This window comes from Corvus hawaiiensis, chromosome 3 (assembly GCF_020740725.1).
Source record: "Corvus hawaiiensis isolate bCorHaw1 chromosome 3, bCorHaw1.pri.cur, whole genome shotgun sequence".
Taxonomy (NCBI): Eukaryota; Metazoa; Chordata; class Aves; order Passeriformes; family Corvidae; genus Corvus; species Corvus hawaiiensis.
The window spans coordinates 63922715-63943685 of NC_063215.1; the positions used below are offsets into that span (position 1 = coordinate 63922715).

At 43.2% G+C, this 20971-nt stretch overlaps 2 protein-coding genes across 4 annotated transcripts in view; one reads left to right on the forward strand and one right to left on the reverse strand.

The window, feature by feature from the left end:
• Positions 1 to 6919, reverse strand: part of PHACTR2 (phosphatase and actin regulator 2) — a 134944-nt gene extending 128025 nt beyond the window's left edge. For all 3 annotated transcript variants that reach the window (XM_048296925.1, XM_048296928.1, XM_048296924.1), the window contains exon 1: positions 6760 to 6919. In XM_048296925.1, coding sequence (XP_048152882.1) covers positions 6760 to 6904 — 145 coding nt within the window. In that variant the 5' untranslated portion in view covers positions 6905 to 6919. The remainder of the gene's footprint in view (positions 1 to 6759) is intronic.
• A 3338-nt stretch (positions 6920 to 10257) lies between these two features.
• Positions 10258 to 20125, forward strand: FUCA2 (alpha-L-fucosidase 2). Its single transcript, XM_048296233.1, has 7 exons — positions 10258 to 10397; positions 12682 to 12869; positions 14553 to 14892; positions 15505 to 15715; positions 17053 to 17243; positions 18409 to 18517; positions 19867 to 20125. Exons 1-7 carry the CDS (start codon positions 10327 to 10329, stop codon positions 20005 to 20007), a joined length of 1251 nt encoding a protein of 416 aa, XP_048152190.1. The 5' UTR covers positions 10258 to 10326; the 3' UTR covers positions 20008 to 20125.
• The last annotated feature ends 846 nt before the right edge of the window (positions 20126 to 20971 follow it).

Consider the following 20971-nt stretch of genomic DNA (forward strand, 5'->3'; position numbering starts at 1 on the left):
TTTTTTTTGTATTTTAGCTTATGTGAAGCATTGCCACGTTGCCATCTGTGGTTGAATGCTTCCTCTTCCACATTTCCCTCCCAGCCCCACACTGTTAGGTCCTGTATTTCTCTCAATAGAGAAACAGAGCCAAGCATGAGAACTGTGAAGGGCAATGCAGGACGTGTCAGAATTTTTAAGAAATGTGAGAGAAATGGGAGAGGGTAGAAAAGTGTCTCATCACCAAAGGATGCGGTGGTTTAAGCTGCTCTTTAGCTCCTTTACAGAGCACTCCCTCCATCTGAGAGCGTGGCAGACTTGCAAAGCACAGCAGCTTTGCAGCTTCAGGCTGTATTAAAGCAGGGCCAACACTTCTGAGCCCATTATACTAAATACTTGATGCTGATAAAATCTACTAATATTTCACTGTTTCAAAACTCAAAAATTGTGACAACATCAAAGGCACTAACATAATTTATGCAACACAACCTCTTAGAAGTCCATTTCTGCATCAAAACCTCATGATGGAGAACAAGTTTTCTCAGCTCACCACCAAGGGAAGTGTTGACTGCCTGCAAACTCTGCCTGCATTTCAGGAAGATCACAGTGCTTTCCACATGCATGAAGAGCAAGGGTATCCCTTGTTGTGGTGGGGTTTAAGGCTGACAGTTTCAAAGATGAAGGGAGAAGGGAATGAACTCAGAATGCTGAAATCACGATTTTCTATTTTCTTCTGCATATTTTTGCTTTTGTTCCACTTTGTTTGTACATGAGAAAAACTAATTTCTGCATCTGTTAAAATAGTAGCAACATGCTAGGTAAAATGCTAGGGGGAAAAAAGACAAAAAGAAAAGATTATCACCAAAGATATGTTTGCCTTATGATAAAACATATTCAATGAGAGTTAGTAAAAATTCAGAAACATTACTAATACTGGTGTTATTGAAAACTGAAATCTTACAGGATTTCTGGCACTGAAAAGATTCTGATTCAAAAAGCATAAATAAATATAAAATGTAAATTCTTCACCAGCCCTTGAAAACCTGCTAATTCTCCCCAGCCTTTGGACCATAAGTTGAGTCTGCTTTTTCAGGAAAAAATAGCAAAAAGAGGAGGACATGCAGGAGTGGGCTGGGGAAGGAAGATAAATTATTCATGCTAATGATGGATTTGGCTAATGAAACATTTAGATTTTAAAACCAAAACAAAAGCTTCTTTTGAACAAGTTGCTTACATTCAGTAAAAGAAGAAGAAAAAATTTTCTTCAGTTACTCTTTGAATCACTTCAGCCTTCATACTTGACGTGTGGTCTGATATTAAATGGTTACTTGCTAGAAGCCACAGAGGAGCAGGAAGTGCTAAATGCCAAAGGGCCTTGAGAAACTAAAACACGCTCGGCAGCAAACCACTGAGCAGATCTCAGCCTCAATTACTGGTCTGGCTGATGAAAAACATGCATCAAATCCTATGCTGAAGCTGTTTGGAGCTTACTTTCTACTTAGCCAACCATGAAGATTGTCATCACATGTAAAAAAAAAATTTTTTTAAGCCTGAGCCCAAGTATGAATATATTATTGTAAAATTTTTGTCTCAGAAACTATGCCATGTATAAATGACATGTAGAATACATGGTTTATATTTATAAACCATGGTATTCCCAGGGTTTCCCCTTTCATGCTTAATCAGGCTGGGCTAATAACAAGAACCTACTCCAGTTTTTCTGCAAGAGTTGGTGAGGAATAATGTCTTTTAGTCCAGTATAGAACAAGCAGGTTCTTATTTTGCATATATTTTGGTATAAACTCAGATTAGAAATGGCTGACTATATTCTGACACATGCTTCTTCTCCACAAGCCCATCTATTTTATAAACTGAACTGTTTTTCAGGCAGACTTAAACTTTGTCAATGTATTCAGTACAAATGATTCCTATATTTTTCCTCCGCATCATTCTGAAACTACAAGTTACATGTAAGGCTGACCAGGATGGGATCTAACATTATGGGGTCATGGCCTAAATAGATTATTACAAAGAAGTAGATGCTTCAATTCTATGAGCATAAGTCAAATTTCATTTGCTTATGCTTGCTGCCTCTTCCTGATATTTTAAATTTTTTAATTGATGCAAAAATATTAATGTGAACCTAGGACAGGATGCACTAACTCTTGGAAATGACACAGTCATGCTGAGTTTCTAAATCCCACCAAATTATTACTTGTCTTAACTTCTACTATAGATTTCTACCACAAATTGTCTGCCTTGGGCTTCTTGCAAAATTCTGTACTTCAACCTATGTTGTAAACAAGTCCTGCTTAGTACGATGGAGAACCATGTTTTCCCATAACTCCCATATTTTCATAAAATGTACCAGAATCAGCTGCTTTATTTATGGTGTTCTCCCACAGCACAAATATTCTCCCTCATCAATCCCATCTTAGGACTGAAAAACAACATTTTTCTAACTCCCAGAGAGCTTGGTAGGACTCTTGCTTGGTGTATATGGAAACTGGAATCTGCAGCCATTTGGGGAAATACGAGTGCAAGTGCAGAGGGAAATACAGACACACCTTAACAGCTACCTACCCACCCAAAATTTACCTTTTCCCCTAGGTTCCATGCCCTCAGATAATCAGGTCAGTGTCTAGAGGTCAATGTCAATATTCTGATTTTCACCCTTTCTAGATTCTCAAATACGTTCAGCTGTCAAAAATGTGTCCTTTGCATGAACCAGAGAGTTTGTTCAGTAAAAAGACAATCTGACATTTGTTCACTTTGCAAAGTGGGGTACTCTAACCATGAAAATCTTAAATAAGTCCAAAAATCATGAATTTTCTTTTCTAACATCATCCACTTTGATGCTCCAATCACTACATGAAAGCTTCCTCAGTTCTTCATTTAACTGGGGGATTTTAAGCAGTCTTTTCACCCACCCTACTTTGGAGTTAGCAGCAGATGGCATCATAGATGTCACTCATGATCATTTTTGAATAAATTAACTTGCAAAAATACCCAGAATAATCCTGGGATGTGCAAATTTTGAGACAGGACTGTCATTTGCACTCAGGCTTTCATTTTCTTCTGCAATCCAGCATCTGGGCTATGAGGTACCAATGAATTCTTGTCTGAATTCTTAGGTAGGTTTCTTTTGTCTGTCATAAGAAGGACTCAAAAAACCCCATGAAAGGAATGGAAAGATGCATGAGGAGCTCACCTCTCCACCTGAAAGGTGCATTTCTTACTAATGCAATAAATGACCTGAAACTTCTTCTTGCCAAAGAGCAAGACCTCAAGAGGAACTGCAACAATACGAGAGTGTTAATCCCAGAGCAGAGAGATCTGTGTTTTTCTGACTTCTGGTCTGAGCAGTACGGTTCCCTTTTCACCAAGATGTACCTCGCCACAGACCTCACTGCCTTCAGAGCAAAAGGCAAGGCTGTACAGCAAAACCCACAACACTAAAAAGAGAGCGAACTGAAAACTGTCTACACGGACATGCAGATAAAGTGCGGGCACCGCAGCAGAGGAGGTTGGTGCCTGAGGGCTGTCACAAAGAGAACCACTGCCTCCGCTTCACCATCGGAGCACAGAGGTGGCTGATATGAAACAGCATCTCCTCCATCCTGCACCCCAGGACCCACAGCTCATGCTGAGAGCTACCTTCAGCCCCACAACCACCAAATCTAGATTTTGGATGAGTTCTGGGAAGGCATTTAACAGGGTCTTCTTTTGAAACGGCAGTTCAGTCCCCATCTGTATTGGACACATTAAGAAACTTGACTTACTTGATTCACCTTTAGAGTGGGTTTAAATCTAGTCACTAAACATGGAAGACTGCTTAAAGGTGTGTAATTCAAGCAGCTTTCTGCAAGTGGCTCTGGTGTTGCTCTGAAATTTTAGAAGAGTATGTTTTTCTTCACCAATCTCCTTCAGATGCTCTGACAAACCAGCCAGTTGTCAGCTGGGGCGTACCACAATGTTGAAGTGATGCACATGCTATGCCTGTCATAGAGGCTTTGAACTTTCCTAACATTACCCTTTTTCGGGGTCTACATCAAAATTCTAGATCATGCCACCCATACTGGTGATAAATATCACCTTATTCCTCCTAGGGGCTTACAAAAGGCCCGACAAAACAGTGGGTGAGGTGACAGCCCAGAAAGAGAAATTAAGTCATCTTCTACCACTAGCACTAAAACAAAAGGTTAGCTTTAAGAAGAAAGTCCTGAAAATACATTGTCCTTACACACTGGATGGCAGCTAATGAAGTGAGATGCTGTAAAGTGATACCAGGAAGTTGCTTCTGTCAGTGTGTAAGAATAGCAGAAGAAGAAGGAGTGGGGATAAGAAAGTACAGACAGCACAAACATGAGGATCCCCCCGACCAGCCTCACTGCACTATCAAGATACATACAGTACTGACCTAGAATAACAAACAGATTTATTTTATGAACCACTGCCAAAGCTGCTTTAAAAAAAGCTATTACATTTCCCTTAGCTAGAAGGGTCTCTAAAAATATTGCCTTTTAATGGATCCGGCATTGAGAATGGTGGATCAGAAGGTGGTAAAATAAATGACATTGTGATCCTCTACATGGGTACCAATCACTGATGGAGTGTGAGGAGACAACCTCTTCTCAGCACAACTCATGCCAGGTTCTAGAAAATGAAAATAAATATGCAACAGAAGCTGCAAATTGTGACTTCAACAGCTGCAAGTGACTCAGCCCAGGAACAGGCATAAAGCAAACATTTTGCAGGTTATTTAAAATGCAAATTGTTCTTCTATACATGCAGCAGTTGGAGCACAGGTAACATCTGATGTAAATGAGTCACCTACTTTAAACAAATGATATGGCTAGAGAAAAAGGTAGAAGCAAAAATAATGACTCATATTGTTCCTCTAAGTGCTTCACATTTCTGTCCCCATTACAGTTGTTCTCCAGGTTAGTAGGGGAATGAAAAAGCAGGTTATTTTAATGGCACCTCAGTATAAAACCAATTCTCTAAACACCATATTAAAAATTAAACAGCTTTGCATCTTTAATGCATTCTTTCCTTTTTGAAGAGGGAATCAACTGTTATGTGGCCACATGTAAGTGTTTTTGTTGTGTCCAGTGAGCAGCTGGAAAAAAGATACAGGAAGCATCAAGGGAGAAAATATAGAATGAAAGAAAATGTGACCAAAAAAAAAAAAAAAAAAAGAAAGCAACACTTGTCCCTTAGTGGCAGGAAGCACATCCTCAAAATTAAAATAAAAAATCAAGTCAGGCAACAGGGATACTATAACGTCATGTGTAAGAAACTACAAGTAACAACACATCTTTGAAAACCCTTTCATTTTACTTCCACTGGATTTGCCAGTCTCTCATAATGAACCCAGCTCATTGTCAGTAGTTTTTGTACTTAAGCCACCAACCAACATAGTCTACATTGATATGGTCTCAATCTTGTCAGCCTCTGTGATGATCCCTCTGCAGGGATCCCTCTGGATCCAGGGGTGTACACATCCAGTCATAGGGCATTGTTCATGCACCACTCTCCAGGCAGTGCTGAAATACACCTTACCCCTAAAAGTAGTCCTTTCTGAAGCACTAGAACCTCCCCCCTCCTCCCTGTCCCAAATGACCTTCACCATAACTTTTAAGTAGTCACAGAAAAAAAGTAGAGCAGAAAATTATACAGAAAATGGCATGGAGTTGTTTTTGCTAGCAGCCTCTGGCCCCATAAGCTGAATCTACTTGCTCCTGTGTGACTAAGCAAGTTTTCATTCCCTCTCCCCTCATCAGGCAGGCGTAGCTGTATACTTGATCTTCCCCAAGCAAATGTTCTGCTTCATCTTAAGATTCCCTGAGGACCAAACATAAGAGAACATTGTGGTCCATTGCAGACCCAACCACGCACTGCACTGTCTTGTGCTGCAGCAGAGGAGGTCCCTCAGTGCACTCTGGAGCTTCCCTGACGGTGGTTCATGGGTACCTCTGCAGTAGTGTGTGAGTGCACCCAAAATACCGGCATCACCAGGGTGTATGTGCCTACAGACTTCTAGTCAATAGAGCAGGACTGATTTGCAACTGGGCAAGCACACACTGTCAAAATGTGCTCAGCCCTGCGGAGACCAGAATTTCATTTTCCTTTGTGCCCTGCCTCAGGAAACAGACTGAGTAAAACTTTGGCCACTTTCAAGTAGCTGCACAGTAAACTAGGACCCTCATTTCCTCTCCTTTTACACAGCAAATCTTCTCTTAATTCTTTAGGAAGCCTACTCTGTCCCAAAGGGCCAGCTTCCACCCCCAAATCATCCTGTGTGCACTTGCAGGGATTGCTTCCTGAAGAAAGTTGGTGGGATTCTGACTTGCACATCGGTTTTTCTCACCTATTAAAATCCCGAAGCAGATATAAGGGCATGAGGTAAAATTCTGACATGCAGTTGAAGTGTAATGTGTGAAGTAGCAAGATGAGGAGTTTTGACGTCCTGGGACTTTTTTGCCCTTGCAGCCAGAGATGCTTTGCCAAATGGGTGCGTAGCCACAATGTTACCAGGATTAATTTAAATATGTGAACACAGGTATAAAAAGCCTGCAACTCTCCAAACATCTTATCAAGGAGTAGATCAAGCACCACGTACCCCAGAAATTCACACTACTGGTCACCGAGAAAAGACAAGTCCCACGTCTGGGAGAGCAGGGCACGGCGTCAAGGAGGATGTCTTTTCCCGAATTCCCAAATTCAGCTCGGCTCCGAGGTCTCCGACACAAGGACCCTTCCCTCCCTCCCCCTTACCTGAGCCGCCCACGTTGGACCGCAGCAGGCAGGTCCTCCGGGAGGAGGAGAAGGAGGAGATGTCGCTTTGGGAGCGGCCGCGGGGACCGGGCAAGGACCAGACGGGCAGCGATGCTGTCCCGCTGCTCCCTGGCCTCTCAGCCATCGTCGACGGGGAGCCGAGAAGGGCAGGGAGGAGAGAAGAGGAGGGAGAGAAGCGGCGAGGGAGGGGACAGGGAAAGTTTGCGGAGGAAGAGCCGCCCTTCTCTTCCGACCGCCCCGCCGGGACGCCGGCGGCGATTTTGGGTTTCTGGGAACATAAATTTTGTATTTGCACAGGAGCGAAGCAAAATGGGGGGTTGGGTGCGAGGATGCAGCCATCCCCCGGGGTGTCTTCATGCTCCCGCCATTGCGATCTCTCGGGGAAAAAAGAAAAAAAAAGAAAAGAGAATCAGTTAAAAAGAGCCGAGCAACCCACACCACCACTTCTGTTTTGTGTAACAGGGTGCCCTCTCCCCCGCAAAGCCGGAAGGTTGCACAAGGCATCGCATCCCTGCGAGAAGAGCCGCGAGGGAGACGAGTCAAATGTCCCCCCCATCACCTCCCTCCCCATCTTTCTTAAGGATTGGGTTGCATGTAAGAGACTTAGCTAACTTTGGCAGGAAGGTACTCTCCTTCCTTTCAGATCAGTCACACAGACCTAGGCAGAAGCAAAATCAACCTGCATGGTTTCATTTCCTGGTGTTTTACAGAAACCCTTTCACAGCAAGATGCATTTTTAAGAGGAAATTTAATGTTTACACTGCTTCTTTCAGGCAAGTCATACTACATTCTACCTTGAATAAAATCCTCACTGCCGTGCAGCCACAATGACAAAACCAGAAAAGACTGCACCTTATATTTTTAATGCATCCATAGTTGCATTATCTAGCTATCCAATGTGAAAGTTGCATTCAGGCTGCATTTGAACAACTATGGTTCTCCAGGTCTGAATCAAAATCTGTCAAGTCTGAAATTTGTCCATGCAAAATTCAGTTTCTGGTTTCTGCTTCCAAAAACAGGCAAGTGCCTTCGTCTCAATGCCGAGCCCCGTGCACTCCCCAGGCACCGAGGTTTTGTGATCTTCCCAGCAGTCACCCTCTGCATTTGTCCAAGCAATTGATCCAGTACATGTCAGCCATTAGTCAGGTCAAAAGGCCTTTTTTGCCTAGCTTGTCCCAGGGAATTGCCTTCATTATTTCCTCTCCTTCTTCCCTCTGCTGACAGACCAGCCTGCTCCTTCTCTAGCCGCAGAGCTTTCCCAGTGGGACTGTGCTGCGAGGGGGAGAGGCAGGGGCTTCTCCTCGCAAGGGCACGGCCGTGAGCTCCTTGCTTACAGTCCCTCTCACGGGGCCCAGAGGCTCCATGGTCACACAGACAGCACGCTGTACCCATGCTTAGAGAGCTTTTGCAGCTGCACACACCAGTCCTGTGCTAGTCACAAAAGCTGACAATGTGCTATTTTTATTATTTACCCTTTGCAGCTTGCATCATTACAAATGTGATTGTACACCAAGGACCTTTTTCCCCACCACAGACTTCAGTAGCTGGGCGTGTGTGGGCTAGTGACATTTTCTGGACCTATTTATGCCTTAATCAGAAGTGTACTCATCACTGCTATTTACTGAAATGTTTGCCACTTTTCTTTCTTTTTTAAGAGATGTGATCAAGTTCATTATTGAAATACACAGTCCCTGCTTCAAACCTCACCAAAGTTTATGGCAGGTCAGCAAGCTTTGGGTCAGACCCTGAGCTTTTTTAAAATCATTTTTCCTTCCAAACATTTTGAGCCACAGAGCAATTGTAACTTTGTCGTGCTGTACAAAATGTATGCTTCAAAATTCCCACATTATGGAGCGGCTCAGTGTCTGCAATCCTTTAGTGTGATCAAAAAGGAGAACATGAAGAAATCAAAAGATAAACTAGAAAGGATACCATAGCAAAAGGTCAAAGGCATCTAAAGATTCCTTTTGAGAAGCAAAGTGACTTCTAAAGAGGTGAAGGCAAAAGAAGACATAAAGTAGGTCAACAGTGAATGTAAAAGAGATATGAAGAGGCTCCTGTTGTAATATCAAAGTGCTTTGGTAAATCAGAGTAATGTGAACAGTCAGTCAGAAAGAATAATATGATAATCACAATGTTTTTTATCTGACTGTAACTTATTAACCAATGTATATAAATGAAAATATTACAAAATGATGTACATCTTGTTTTCACAGCCCTTGAAATACTTTTTAAATTAGATGTAACAGCTGTGCTTAATGGCTCTGGAAACTGAAGCTCTGTTTCCATAGAACATCCTTCCCAGTTGGAGAGAGATTAGTTCAGTTGCCTGCTCATTCATTTTCAACTGTTCTGATGAGATTGCCAAAGAAACTTCCATTTGTGGTGATGATTATGGAAAGTTAGTATCTGCTGACTAAACCAAATTATTTCGGAAAGACTGTCCCATGGCAGCTGGGGGCTGAAATAAAAATACAGAATTCTGGCGTCAGGAAAGACTGGAGAAGCACCAGCTCGGGCAACAAGTTGCTGGAAGATGTATCTGTTAAAGTGTGTGCCTGCCACCCGTGATCCACAGCACAAACGTCAAGTGTCTTCTACGGAACTGAGGCAGCTCCAGAACAGGCCATTCTAATGATCAAAGAAATGTTTCCTTGACAGGCTTTGGAGCACCTCTCTACCTGGGAAGCCTCCACGTTCAAGTCGGCTGGAAGGAGCTGCAGAGCGATGTTTCACCCTGTCCTTCTTGGGAAAGGGGAGGGAAGCTGAGCCTGTGGTCGTAAGCAGGCGGAGAGGATGCAGATCCAAGGCTCAGACCGGGGCCCCGCTGTAGATCCAGCAGACACCGTCAGGCCTCTCCCGGGCGAGGCTGACGGGGCGTCCAGGGTAGGAGCACGGTGGGATGTCGGCCGAGGCATCAGCCAGTTACTTCATTTTCTTAAAATCCTTAAAATCCAGGAGGCAATTTGTGGTCGAGCAGCCAGATAGAGCGGCACTGATGGGGACGAGCCCCCCGGCGGCGGGCGGGGCGGAGGCGGTGCGCAGGAACGGCGGTGGCGGCTGGGAGCCGCCAGGGGCAGAGCTGGAGCCCGGCGCCCGCGTTCGGCCGGCGGGCTCGGCGGGGCGGGGACAGTCCGAGCTCGGCCCACCCGTGCCCCTTCCCTTCCCCAGCCCGGCGCGGCCCGGCCCGGCCGAGCAGCGCCGCAAGCCCCGCCGCGCGGAGCCGCCTCCTTCCCCGCCCCCGCCGCCGCCATGTCGGGCCCGGGCGGCCGCGCCGCGCCGGCGCTGCTGCTGCTGCTGGGGCTGCCCGGGCTGCTGCTGGCGCGGCCCCGCTACGAGCCCACCTGGGGCTCGCTGGACGCCCGGCCGCTGCCCGCCTGGTTTGACGAGGCGAAGTTCGGCATCTTCATCCACTGGGGCGTGTTCTCGGTGCCCAGCTTCGGCAGCGAGTGGTTCTGGTGAGCTGCAGCCGGAGCGTTCTGGTCGCACCGGAACGGCTGCGGCCCGAGGGCTCTGCTTGGAGAGCAGCGCTCAGGGCAGGCGGGGATGGTGTGGTGTCTCCCCGTACAGCGGTGGTGTGGGTTGGAGCCCCTGTGCCGGCTCACCATGGAGCTCAGGTGTGTGGGAAGAGCTCTGTGTCCACCCGAGGCCATGGACTCCATGGCGCCGTTTGCGGAGGAAGTGGAGTTTAAAGTGCTTCTGGTGTGTCTGAGCGCCTGTCTGCCCAGCCCTAAAACCCCTGAATACCTTGGCTGAAGTGACTAAATTAAACAGAGAGCTGGTAGAGCTGAGAGAAGTGCTTTGCAGCACACCAGTGTTGGTGAGAGAGGTGGTTGGTGGAGTGGCCGAAAGAGACCCCTCCAGGACCACCATGAATGGATGGGTGAAGGGGTTCTCCCTTGTGGGAACAGGTGTTTGGGATCGCCCGGCCTCTGGAGCAGCCTTGTACAGCTGCTGGAGCACTGTGGGGAGCGCAGGAGCCCATCACTACCCTTACTTGGCAAGCAGCCTTGCTGTCTTCTTGTGCACATGCTGTGCTGCTGATGGTTTTCTTCTCTTTTGTTACCATTACTGCTATTATTCAAGAGTGCTTTGCTCTTAAGAGAACCTATAGCTCTGATCCTTCAAATAATTTTAGTTCAGAGGCTCAATGAAACCTTCGTTTTGTGAGTGTTCATTGGTTCAGGCCCTTTGGCTGTAAGCATATTTTTGCTGTGATCTTTCCATCGTCTACCAAGTACTTCCTGTGAGACTTCAAGTGAGACACATCATTATTTACAATATGAAGATGTGGGCAGGTTTGTGGCAGAGCTATGGTGAACCTTAATTACAATATTTGCAAAACAAGCCAGCATGTACCTAATCAATGTTTTCTGACAATATTTTACCTGTTCTTTTCATTATTCAGTTCAAGGGTTCAGCAGGTTTTTAATGCAGACTACATTTACTAATAAATTACTTTTGGAGGGGTGGGACAGAACTAGGTTTGGGTTTCAAGCTTCACTCAGAGTGCTGAACTCTGGTAGTAGTGCACAGATTCAGGATCGAGCATTTGGTTTCTGACCCCAAAACTCTGCTTTTTATGTTCCTGCAGTCTCCCATCCTTAGGCAGGTGTGGGTATAGAGCTGCTTCAGGGCCTTGTGACAGCATATGCAGTCAGATGACTGAGGTCCTGTATTAGCAGCTTCAAATGGAAAGTCATAAACTATTATCACCCATCCTGTCCTCCTTCCCTCAGAGCTGCACAGCCTTGATAAGGATGTTTCTAGACTCTATTCATGGCAGCATGGAAGTGTTCATGTTAGCAAACCATGTGACAAAGAGACAGAATCAAGGTTGTTACTTTTTAATTTAAGAAATTACATACTTTGAAATCAGAGTGGGTTTTTTGTTTGTTTTAAAAAATTTGTTTGCTTTTCTTTGTTGTTGTTATTTCCTCTGCCCCAGGTTCTTTCAATGAGGAAAGCTGTCTCAGCCTCTTTCTTTTAAGGTTTTTTTCCCTGTTGGCTGCCAGAGATTGTGTTGGTTTATGCTGAAGTGGTTTTGGGAAGGTTACAACAATGTTCACACTATGGTCTTAGAGAGCTGAGGTCAGAGTCCAGCTCTGGACAAGAGAGAGAAACTCATTTCAGTCTATTTTCATATATGTCTAAATTTGACAAGAGGATTTTTACTGCTCAGTTTCATTCATAAGAAGGTGGCAGAGATGCATTTGTAAGTGTGTGGCGTTCTTGCAGGGGCTGGTTTTTGTTGGAGGACATGCCTTCTTCTAGCAGGGTGCCTTTGCTTTGGAGCCTCAGGTGTGCAGAGGCTGCAGTGACCTGGTCACAGCTCTCTCTGGCCCCAGGGCTGTGGACTTTGGGTCACTCAGCTGCAGTTGTGTAGAGGACTCGGGTCTGTCAGAGAGGTAAAGCTGATGGTCCCCATGTTTGTGGGTGGCAGGGATTGCAAAGTGGGGGGCAGAGCAGAGATGCCTGATGGCTGAGGTGTGAGACTTGAGGAGGTGAGTCATGCAAGTCCAGGAAAAAAGCATTTCTCATGCCACCTGAGCTGCTTACCCAGACTGTATGTGCTCTCTAGTACAGTTCTGAGATCTGGGTATTGACCAAGACTGTCATTTTTTCATTCTCGAACTGTAGCTGCTTTTTTCATTGGTTCAGATGACATTCTGGGACCTTTCCAAAGTGTAGTGATTCAAAGATGTAGAGCATGGACAAACAGGATAGAGAAGAGGAAATCTTTGATAATCAGTACTCTTCTGGAGCAATTTTGTCTTATTGCCAGTGTCATGTACCTCCAAAGCCTCTACCTCTCAGTGTTAAATAGGAGCTGATAATTTCAATTCTCTTTTCTTTGTCTAAAAATACATCAGCAGACATGTTTTGTTCTGTTTTTTATAGGTGGTACTGGCAGAAGGAAAAGAGAGAGCCCTATGTGAAATTTATGGAAGCAAATTACCCACCTGGCTTCAGTTATGAAGATTTTGGTCCTCTGTTTACAGCAGAGTTCTTTGATCCCAACCAGTGGGCAGATATTCTGAAGGCTTCAGGTGCAAAATATGTTGTCTTAACCTCAAAACATCATGAGGGTAAGTGGAAGCTTTGTGAATGTTCGTAATTGTTGCATTTCTGTCAATAGATGAAAAAAGCAGGTGACTTTCCTGCCTTTTTAGAGACATAGAGAAAGCCAGAGAGGCATACCTGGCCCACCACAGCCAGAGAGGAAACAAAAACTACCCAAGAAATGTGCAAGTGTTTTCCTGACTCTTACACAAAGCTGTGGCCATGGAGTTGCATAGGAGGAGCAATAGATTGTGCTGCTGTTGTCTTGCTGTAGGGAGGACAGCCTGAAGTGGTGGTGGCAGCTGAGCTTCCTGCAGTGGCCATAGTTTATTTTTTGTTTCTGTGCGATTTATTGCTGAAGGAACCATAAAAGTGAATTCTGCGCTGTTTAACATTTGGAGAGCTGCTGTTTGCAGGCAGTTAACAAACGCCATTGGTTTCTCCAAGGAATTTAGGAGCATGTTCTAGGAGTCAGCTTCAGATTTAGGAAGGTATAGCTCTTCCTGATGTAGTGCACAGAAGCCAAAACGTTGAACCAGATCTGTAGCTTTACAGGCACAATTGTGGTTTTTGAGCACTGTAATTGGAAGATGCTTTGCAGAGAAACATAAAGAAAAAGAAAGCTTCTGGAAGGAAATACAGTAGCAAAGAAAGTATAAAATATTAAGATATACTAGAATACATCTAATGAATGTTGTTGGTCTTTGTGAGATGTGGGTTCAAGGCTGGCAATTTGTGATGTGTCAATTTTAATCTCAGCTCTGACACACATAAATCTTGAACTTGATGATGCCTGTGGTGAAATTACCAGTGACTTCAAAAGAACCAGGATTCTGTCCAATAGCCTTCTGCATGAATTTTTAGGTTGTTTGTGTAGTCAATACAATTGCATGTATCCAGTTCACAAAAATGTCGCAAGATTTATTAGGCAGTGAGTATAAAGCAGTTTGAGAGTGAGAGTGGAGCTCCTCTGGCAGTGGTCTGAGTCTGCAGTGCAGTAGTATTTGGAAGTGCTTGTGCTGGACTGGTGGATATCTGAAAGGTCAAATCCCTCCTGATATTTAATGCTGATATTTTAAAAGCTGTTTCAGGAGTTTTTGCCCTCTGCTTATACATGTATGGAGTAGTTGACTGAGCTGTTATAAATATGAAGGCAAACAAAAAGTGAACATTTGCATAAGATGGAAACAGAAGAGAAGAGAACAGTCTTTGAATGCAAATGATAGCTTGGGCTTTCTGCAGCTGAGAAACAATTTTATCTTCCAGCTGCTGATCGTGTATATACAGTTCACGTTTGATGTAGATGCCTCAAAAGCTGCTGTATTTTTGGTTAATTTCATAGAGTCATAGAGTTATAGAATGCCTTGTGTCGGAAGGGGCTTTAAAAGTCATCCAGTTAATTTAATTGGGACATACGAATAGACTGAATAATTAAAGAGAAGGAATAATTATCCTAAGCTTTACAGAAATTGAAAATATAAATATATATGTGTATGTATTAAAAAATACATGGTATTCTGATCTTAAAACTACTATCATTGTGCATAAACAGGTTATAGGTACACTTTATACCATGACAACAATATTATTACATATATCATTTTTATCATTTTATTTTTTGCAACACTTTCAACCATTTTCCAGAAAGAAGAAGTGTAACTTCCTCTCTTCTTCTTCTCTTTCTTATCCTCTGATTTTTCTGGTTTTAGGCTTTACTTTGTGGGGGTCCAAATATTCTTGGAACTGGAATGCTGTTGATGTGGGACCAAAGCGAGATCTTGTTGCTGAGCTAGCAACATCTGTTAGAAACAGGACTGACTTGCATTTTGGGTTATACCATTCCCTGTTTGAATGGTTTAATCGTCTCTTCCTTGAGGATGCCACCAATGCCTTTAAGACAAGAAAGTTTCCAACCAGCAAATCATTACCAGAACTCTATGAAATTGTGACCAAGTACCAGCCAGAAATAATTTGGTCTGATGGGGATGGAAATGCTCCAGATACTTACTGGAACAGCACTGGTTTCTTGGCTTGGCTGTATAATGACAGGTACATAATGATGCTGGTTTAGCTCCTTATCTAAAATTCTGCTCTGTGTCCAGTTTCATTTTCTGTTGGTTTTGTGGAACCTGTTACTTCTAGTTAAGAGGACTTAACAAAATAATAATTCTCCTAAAATACAGAATCAAGATCTTTCCTAGAATTATCAAAGCTAGCTTTAGAAAAAGACTGTTTTGTAGTTTTTAAACACATTTGCAAATTAATCAGTTAAGATGGTATTGGCTATTCTGTTTAATCATAGTCTTCCATAAGTATTTGCTGTTGCACAGAAACACAGGATAGCAGGACAATTTGAGAGTATGGGTACATTGTTGTCATCGCAGACTGAACATCTGGCAGTGGATATGAAGTGCAGAGTGATTTCTGGCAGAGCTCCTGTAAAAGTCTGGAGCTTATTTCCCTAAGAAATGCCGATCTGGACCTTTTATTAGCAAAGGATGAGAATAGAATTCCTGACATTGCACTTAATCTTACTGTAATAAATTAATAGTACAGAAGTCATCCAAAATGTTAGTTCCTGGGAGGGGTGTGTGCGGGAAGGGGTTATGCTGGCTGTGACTGCCTTTTATAGAATAAGCAATAAAACTCCTCTTTTCCCAGCCCAGTCCGGGATACAGTAGTGACCAATGACCGCTGGGGAGTTGGCAGCATCTGCACCCATGGCGGCTTCTACACGTGCAGTGACCGCTACAACCCCGGGCACCTCCTGCCCCACAAGTGGGAGAACTGCATGACCATCGACCGCAGCTCCTGGGGGTACCGCAGGGACGCGCGGCTTGGCGACTACCTCGCCATCGAGGACTTGGTGAAGGTACCGTGGGGCACAGCAGCTGCTGCCACTCCCCATTTCTCTCTCCTGATTATTATATTGTGCTGGTCAATTACGTATCTGTTTTTATAAATAATATTATTTTAGTTCAACAGTGAATCTGTGAAATAATAAATAATTTTGTCAATTTCCAGCCTAACGCTGGTGGTATGGAATATCCATGTAACTCTTAACTTTTCTCTTAATCGTTTCTACAAAATGAATTTCTAGTAAAAATTCAGTCAGTTTCTTAGAAGCCATTCCCCTGTGAATAACTGGCCAAGGACTGATCTGGACATCTCATCATTACCTTTTCTACTAAGTTTCTCTGGTAACTGCATATGCAAGCTGATGAGAAGCAAACAGTTGCAGTTTCAGGGCTCCTGTTTAGGAACTCCTGATTAAAGTCTACATCTTTTCCCCTTTACAGATAGAAACACTTTATGACTCAGCAGTAGTTTTACTTTGTAGTGAGGCACTTTCCTTAGACATACAGGTAAACATTACCAGAAGCAGACAGCTGGCGTCGTTAGAACATTGATTCCCTTACTAGTCTAAGGTATTAAAAAGAGATTTGAAGCTTAGGAAACCTGAATGCAAGTAAGACTGATCAGTCTTTCAGAATAATTCATTTAATTGCAAAATTCAGCTAATAAGGGAAAGATTGTTACTGTTGCTTAAGTCAAATCTGTTTCTAGTGCTGTCCTTGCAAAAGACAATTTCAAGTTGAAGTAACCTCTTTTCAGAGGCAGAAAGTTTGAATTAATTCAGCAGCTTGTCTCCAGCTGTCTCTCAGACTTAGCATCTCAGTCCATGATCTCTGGAGGGCAGTGTGGATATGAACACAAATTTTATAGACTTTGTAGGAGGCTTCCTTGTGTTTTACAGATGTTCCTGTAAAATAGGAAAAGCATCAAACAGGAGGAAGGAGGAAGTTGCTTTTCTAAGATTGAATAAAGATGAAGTAGCAACTGTTAGCCTTATTCTACTCTGGTGCAGGGAAATCATCTGTCCTATTGTACCCTCATGACATTCTTGCAGAAGTTGAAATGATAAAGAGTTGTATGATCTGATTGTAAGGTAGATTCAGGTAGATATATTGGTGCAAGAAGGTATTTGGGGCTGTTTTCTGATGTAAAAATTGACAGCAGAGCTTTGTTTCACGGGAGCTTAAATTTTGTATTAACTGTTGGGATGAACCCCAAAGTCTCAGTGTGCAGCAGAAACATAACTCATTTGGTTCATCATTCTGAAGCAGTACAGCAGACTTTAGAAAGTACTTCAAATATGTGATTTCATTACTCAGAACCATATGCTCTGTGTGTTTGAAAACATTTCAGCAACTTGCAGAAACAGTGTCTTGTGGAGGAAATCTCCTGATGAATATCGGGCCCACTCACGATGGTCGCATCGCTGTTGTGTTTGAGGAGCGCCTGAGGCAGGTGGGTGCCTGGCTGAAGGTCAACGGAGAGGCCATCTATGGAACGAAACCGTGGAGAGCACAGAATGACACGGTCACACCAGGAGTCTGGTAAGGCTGCTGAACCAAAATGCAGGCTCTGGAAAGCAGCACCAATGTTATGTGAAGCTTTGAAATCCCTAATGACTTGATGCTACGGAAATCACTGTCATGGTTGGTATGTGGTGAAGGCATTAACACCTTTGTTAGTGTCAGTAACTGCATCTAAAAGTGTGGATTAAGCTGTAGGTAGAGACTGTAGTTCTGGGATGATGCTGAGGCTGAAAGCAAAGCTGCAAGCATTTCTTAGTGATCTTTTGCTTCTTGGTGTAGGCTAATCTGTTAGGTAAATCTGTTTCCTTCCAGTGGGCAACAGAAATGAAAAAAAAAAAAAATCTGGAAATACAAGATTGCTATGAAGTGTTTATCTAAACAAAGGAATACTCAATGTCACTTGATGTTTAGAAAGAAAGTGGGAAGGTAACAGCAATTACTTGGTCACTAAACATAGCCAGTCTCTGGCCTCCCCTCTGCCCCGTTACTTGTAGCTTCTCTAACATCTTAATGATCCATCAGGGTTTTGGCCTGGACCCTCTTGTCTCAGTGGGTGTTTTTACTCCCATTCCCAGTAAGATTTGGCCATCTGGCTTTAGCCTGGAGATGCTGAACTGTTGACTGTTTAGTAAAATCATTTTCAAGAGCAATAAAAAATTCTAACTAAATGAAGGAAGGAGGGAGGAATATTTCAGGGGTATGCCACAAGATTTCCAATGGCATAATGATGAAAATAGTATTTTTAAAAACTAGCTGTGCAAGGTGGAAACTCTGTCACTCATACTATTATTAAATTATTTTAGTTCACATGTTGGTGTATAGATGGGAATTACCATGTTTTTCTGAATATAACCTACAATTATCTGTTAGTGATTCCACATCCTGCAAGTATCTTTCCTATATGGCTGAGTTGTTACATGTGTGCTAAAGTTAATTCAGAGGTAAACATCTGTAGTCAATTCTTTAATAGTCTTCATTACCTCTAGTTTGTTGGAACAAATTTTCAAGGAACAGTACATTATTAAAGGGCATAATTCATCTGACAAGATGGTTGTGTGTGAAAATGCAATTAATCTTGACTTTTCTAATCTGTTTTTCCAGTCTTGAAAGCACTCTTGTATATCACTTCCAGAAATTTACAGGGGAAAACTGACATGCCTTTGTATTCCCCATTTCCAACCAGGTACACTTTCAGCCCTAAAGAAGGGAAAGTCAACGCCATCTTCCTTAACTGGCCAGGCTCTGGGACTCTGGAACTTGGTGAGCCACGGGCTAAGCTTGGAGAAACACAGGTAAAAGACAGTGCACACACACACACCCCTCCCCTCCTAGGATGTATCACGTTCCATTGTGTTTATTTAAGTTTCTGGCACCTTTGGGAATGCTTAGCTCTTAGGACAGAGTACTTTGGAAGAGACCCAGCAAAATGTTTGTTTTCTTTCTGGGACCTCCTTGTCATAGGCCTCCCAGGGGGATGTTTCTTCTCTAACAAACACAATTAGACTGAGATGTTGCTGGGATATGGCTTTAGCTTGCAAACTAAGAATCACAGAGGCCAAGGAGCAGGGAAGAAAACTGTGCCACCCCTCCTGTTTCCTGTGTAGACTTCTAACTCAGCATGACTTTTCTTTAGAAGTAGCTGTCCTCATGACTTTGGTGATACTGGAGTTGCTGTAGTTGTGCAGTTGTTTGAAGTCAAAGCCTTGCAGGAAGGGAACGTCCGCAGGGTTTTTGTTGCCCAGGGAGGCTGAAGAGTCAGTGTGACCCTAGATGTGCATCTTATACCAAGTGGAGGTCAGAAGTTGAGGACAGTGATGCCACACCTACGTTGGAAAGCAGCAAGTAGCCCAAAGGAAGCAGAAGTTGGTATCAACTGTGTGCATTTGAGGGGGAGATTCACTTTGGCTTAGCTCTGCTCTGCTCTCATGCATTACATGTCCATTATCTGCTGAAATGCATTAGGGGTGTTTCTGGACTGCCCCTTCTGGTGTAGTTCCATATGAAAGTTGTCTGACTGGTGCCAAGACAGCTCCATGAAAAGGGAGAGAGAGTAATTTCAGAAGTGATGGAGATGCCTCTTGAATTTTGGGGGGGCAGCTAGACTCTATGTGCACTAGAGAGTATTGTTCCTCAGCAGCAGAGACTGGTCTGCAGCTGCTCCAGCAGGTCACCAGCTGGTGTCAGTGTCACCATAAACCTATTTGTGGTTTTTAGTCCTTCAGATCAGCCTTCTCTTAGATACGTGGCTGCACTCTGTAAGAGTGATGCTCTTTCAAGACTACAAGTTCCACCATGGGAAGCAGGCATTTTGGAAATAGGGGATGCAAAGCTCTGTAATGTGGCACCTCGATCCCTGCTTAGACCTAAATCCCACCCCAAATACTTCCAAAAGGTGTTTATGTACCTTCTACAGCCTTAAGTACTTCTCAAGACCCAACATGAGTAGCTTTTTTACTTGCATATCTACTTGCAAATGTTTTCCCATTACCTTTAATAATTATCACTCATTTGGCTGGTAAGTAGCATTTAAGGATACTTGGTTAGTAAGGTAGCTATAGATCAATATTTATTTTGTCAATATTGCAATGATATGTACTTAGAAAAGGTGCTGTTCTAACTCCAGTGTATGTTTCTATTTTAGGTGAAGCTGGCTGGGTACAAGGAACTGCTGAAGTGGGTTGCCCTAGGAGAAAAGGGAATGATTATTGCTCTACCTCAATTAACTCCTCAGCAATTGCCATGTCAGTGGGGCTGGACCTTACAACTGACTGATGTAAACTGATCCACACTCTGCTGGAGCCCTGGCTAGCAGGGGATGCCGATGTTTTGCTCTTTCTTATCCCTGGTTTTAAACTTACTTGCTTGACTGAGAAACACCAATAAATTCACTTTTTCTTTGAGAGGTGGGCTGTTATTAATGGATGGAATGGAACAAACCTCACAAAGTCTAGCACTAAATAATTGATCCTCTGCATACAGTTTGTTTCTCTGAACTTGTGTGAAAAATTGAGCATCTCCCTTGACCTCTACACTTGGTTTAGTCAGTTTTTGGCCAAGTTATGTGAAGAATAAGGTGGGGGAAAAACAGGCACTAAATTTTTAGAGACAAAAGAAAGAACAAAGCTCAAACTGGTGTTCAAATGCATGTAAGTCAATTGTACCCTGTCTTTAATGCAAGAAATTTAACTTCCACAAAACTGCACAGTAAAAACTGACAGTTTTAGAGAAAAGAATATACTTTTTTCAGGTGTGTTTAACTAGTGCTAGCTGGCAGTTTCAGCTATGTAGGGTAACATCTGAAAGAACAGGCCTGTAAGGATTAGGAATTCATCATAAATGCATGCAGGCAATGCATATGCACATCATCATTTCTCATCAAGGAAGTGATTACTTTTGCAAGTTCTTATTCTTGAGTAATTCTATCCATTATTGAAACACAGGTAAACTGGGAGAGGGTTGGGTTTTTATATTTTGTATACTTTTACATGGGTAAAACTTGCCTCTTCTTTTATAGCCTTTGTTTTTACACAGTTAACAGGGTGCTTTCTGTGGACTATTAAACAAAACATATACTTCAGTGACTAACTCTTGAAAAAAGACAAATAATCAGGAGTTGCTAGGGATCTTCAGCTTTGGCAAAGAGACAACATTTTAAGCAGAGGGTAGACTGCATCCAACTTGAAAAATTTCCAAACTCATCATGTGTCATGATTTGTAGGGATACACACACAAGATGAAGCTTGCAA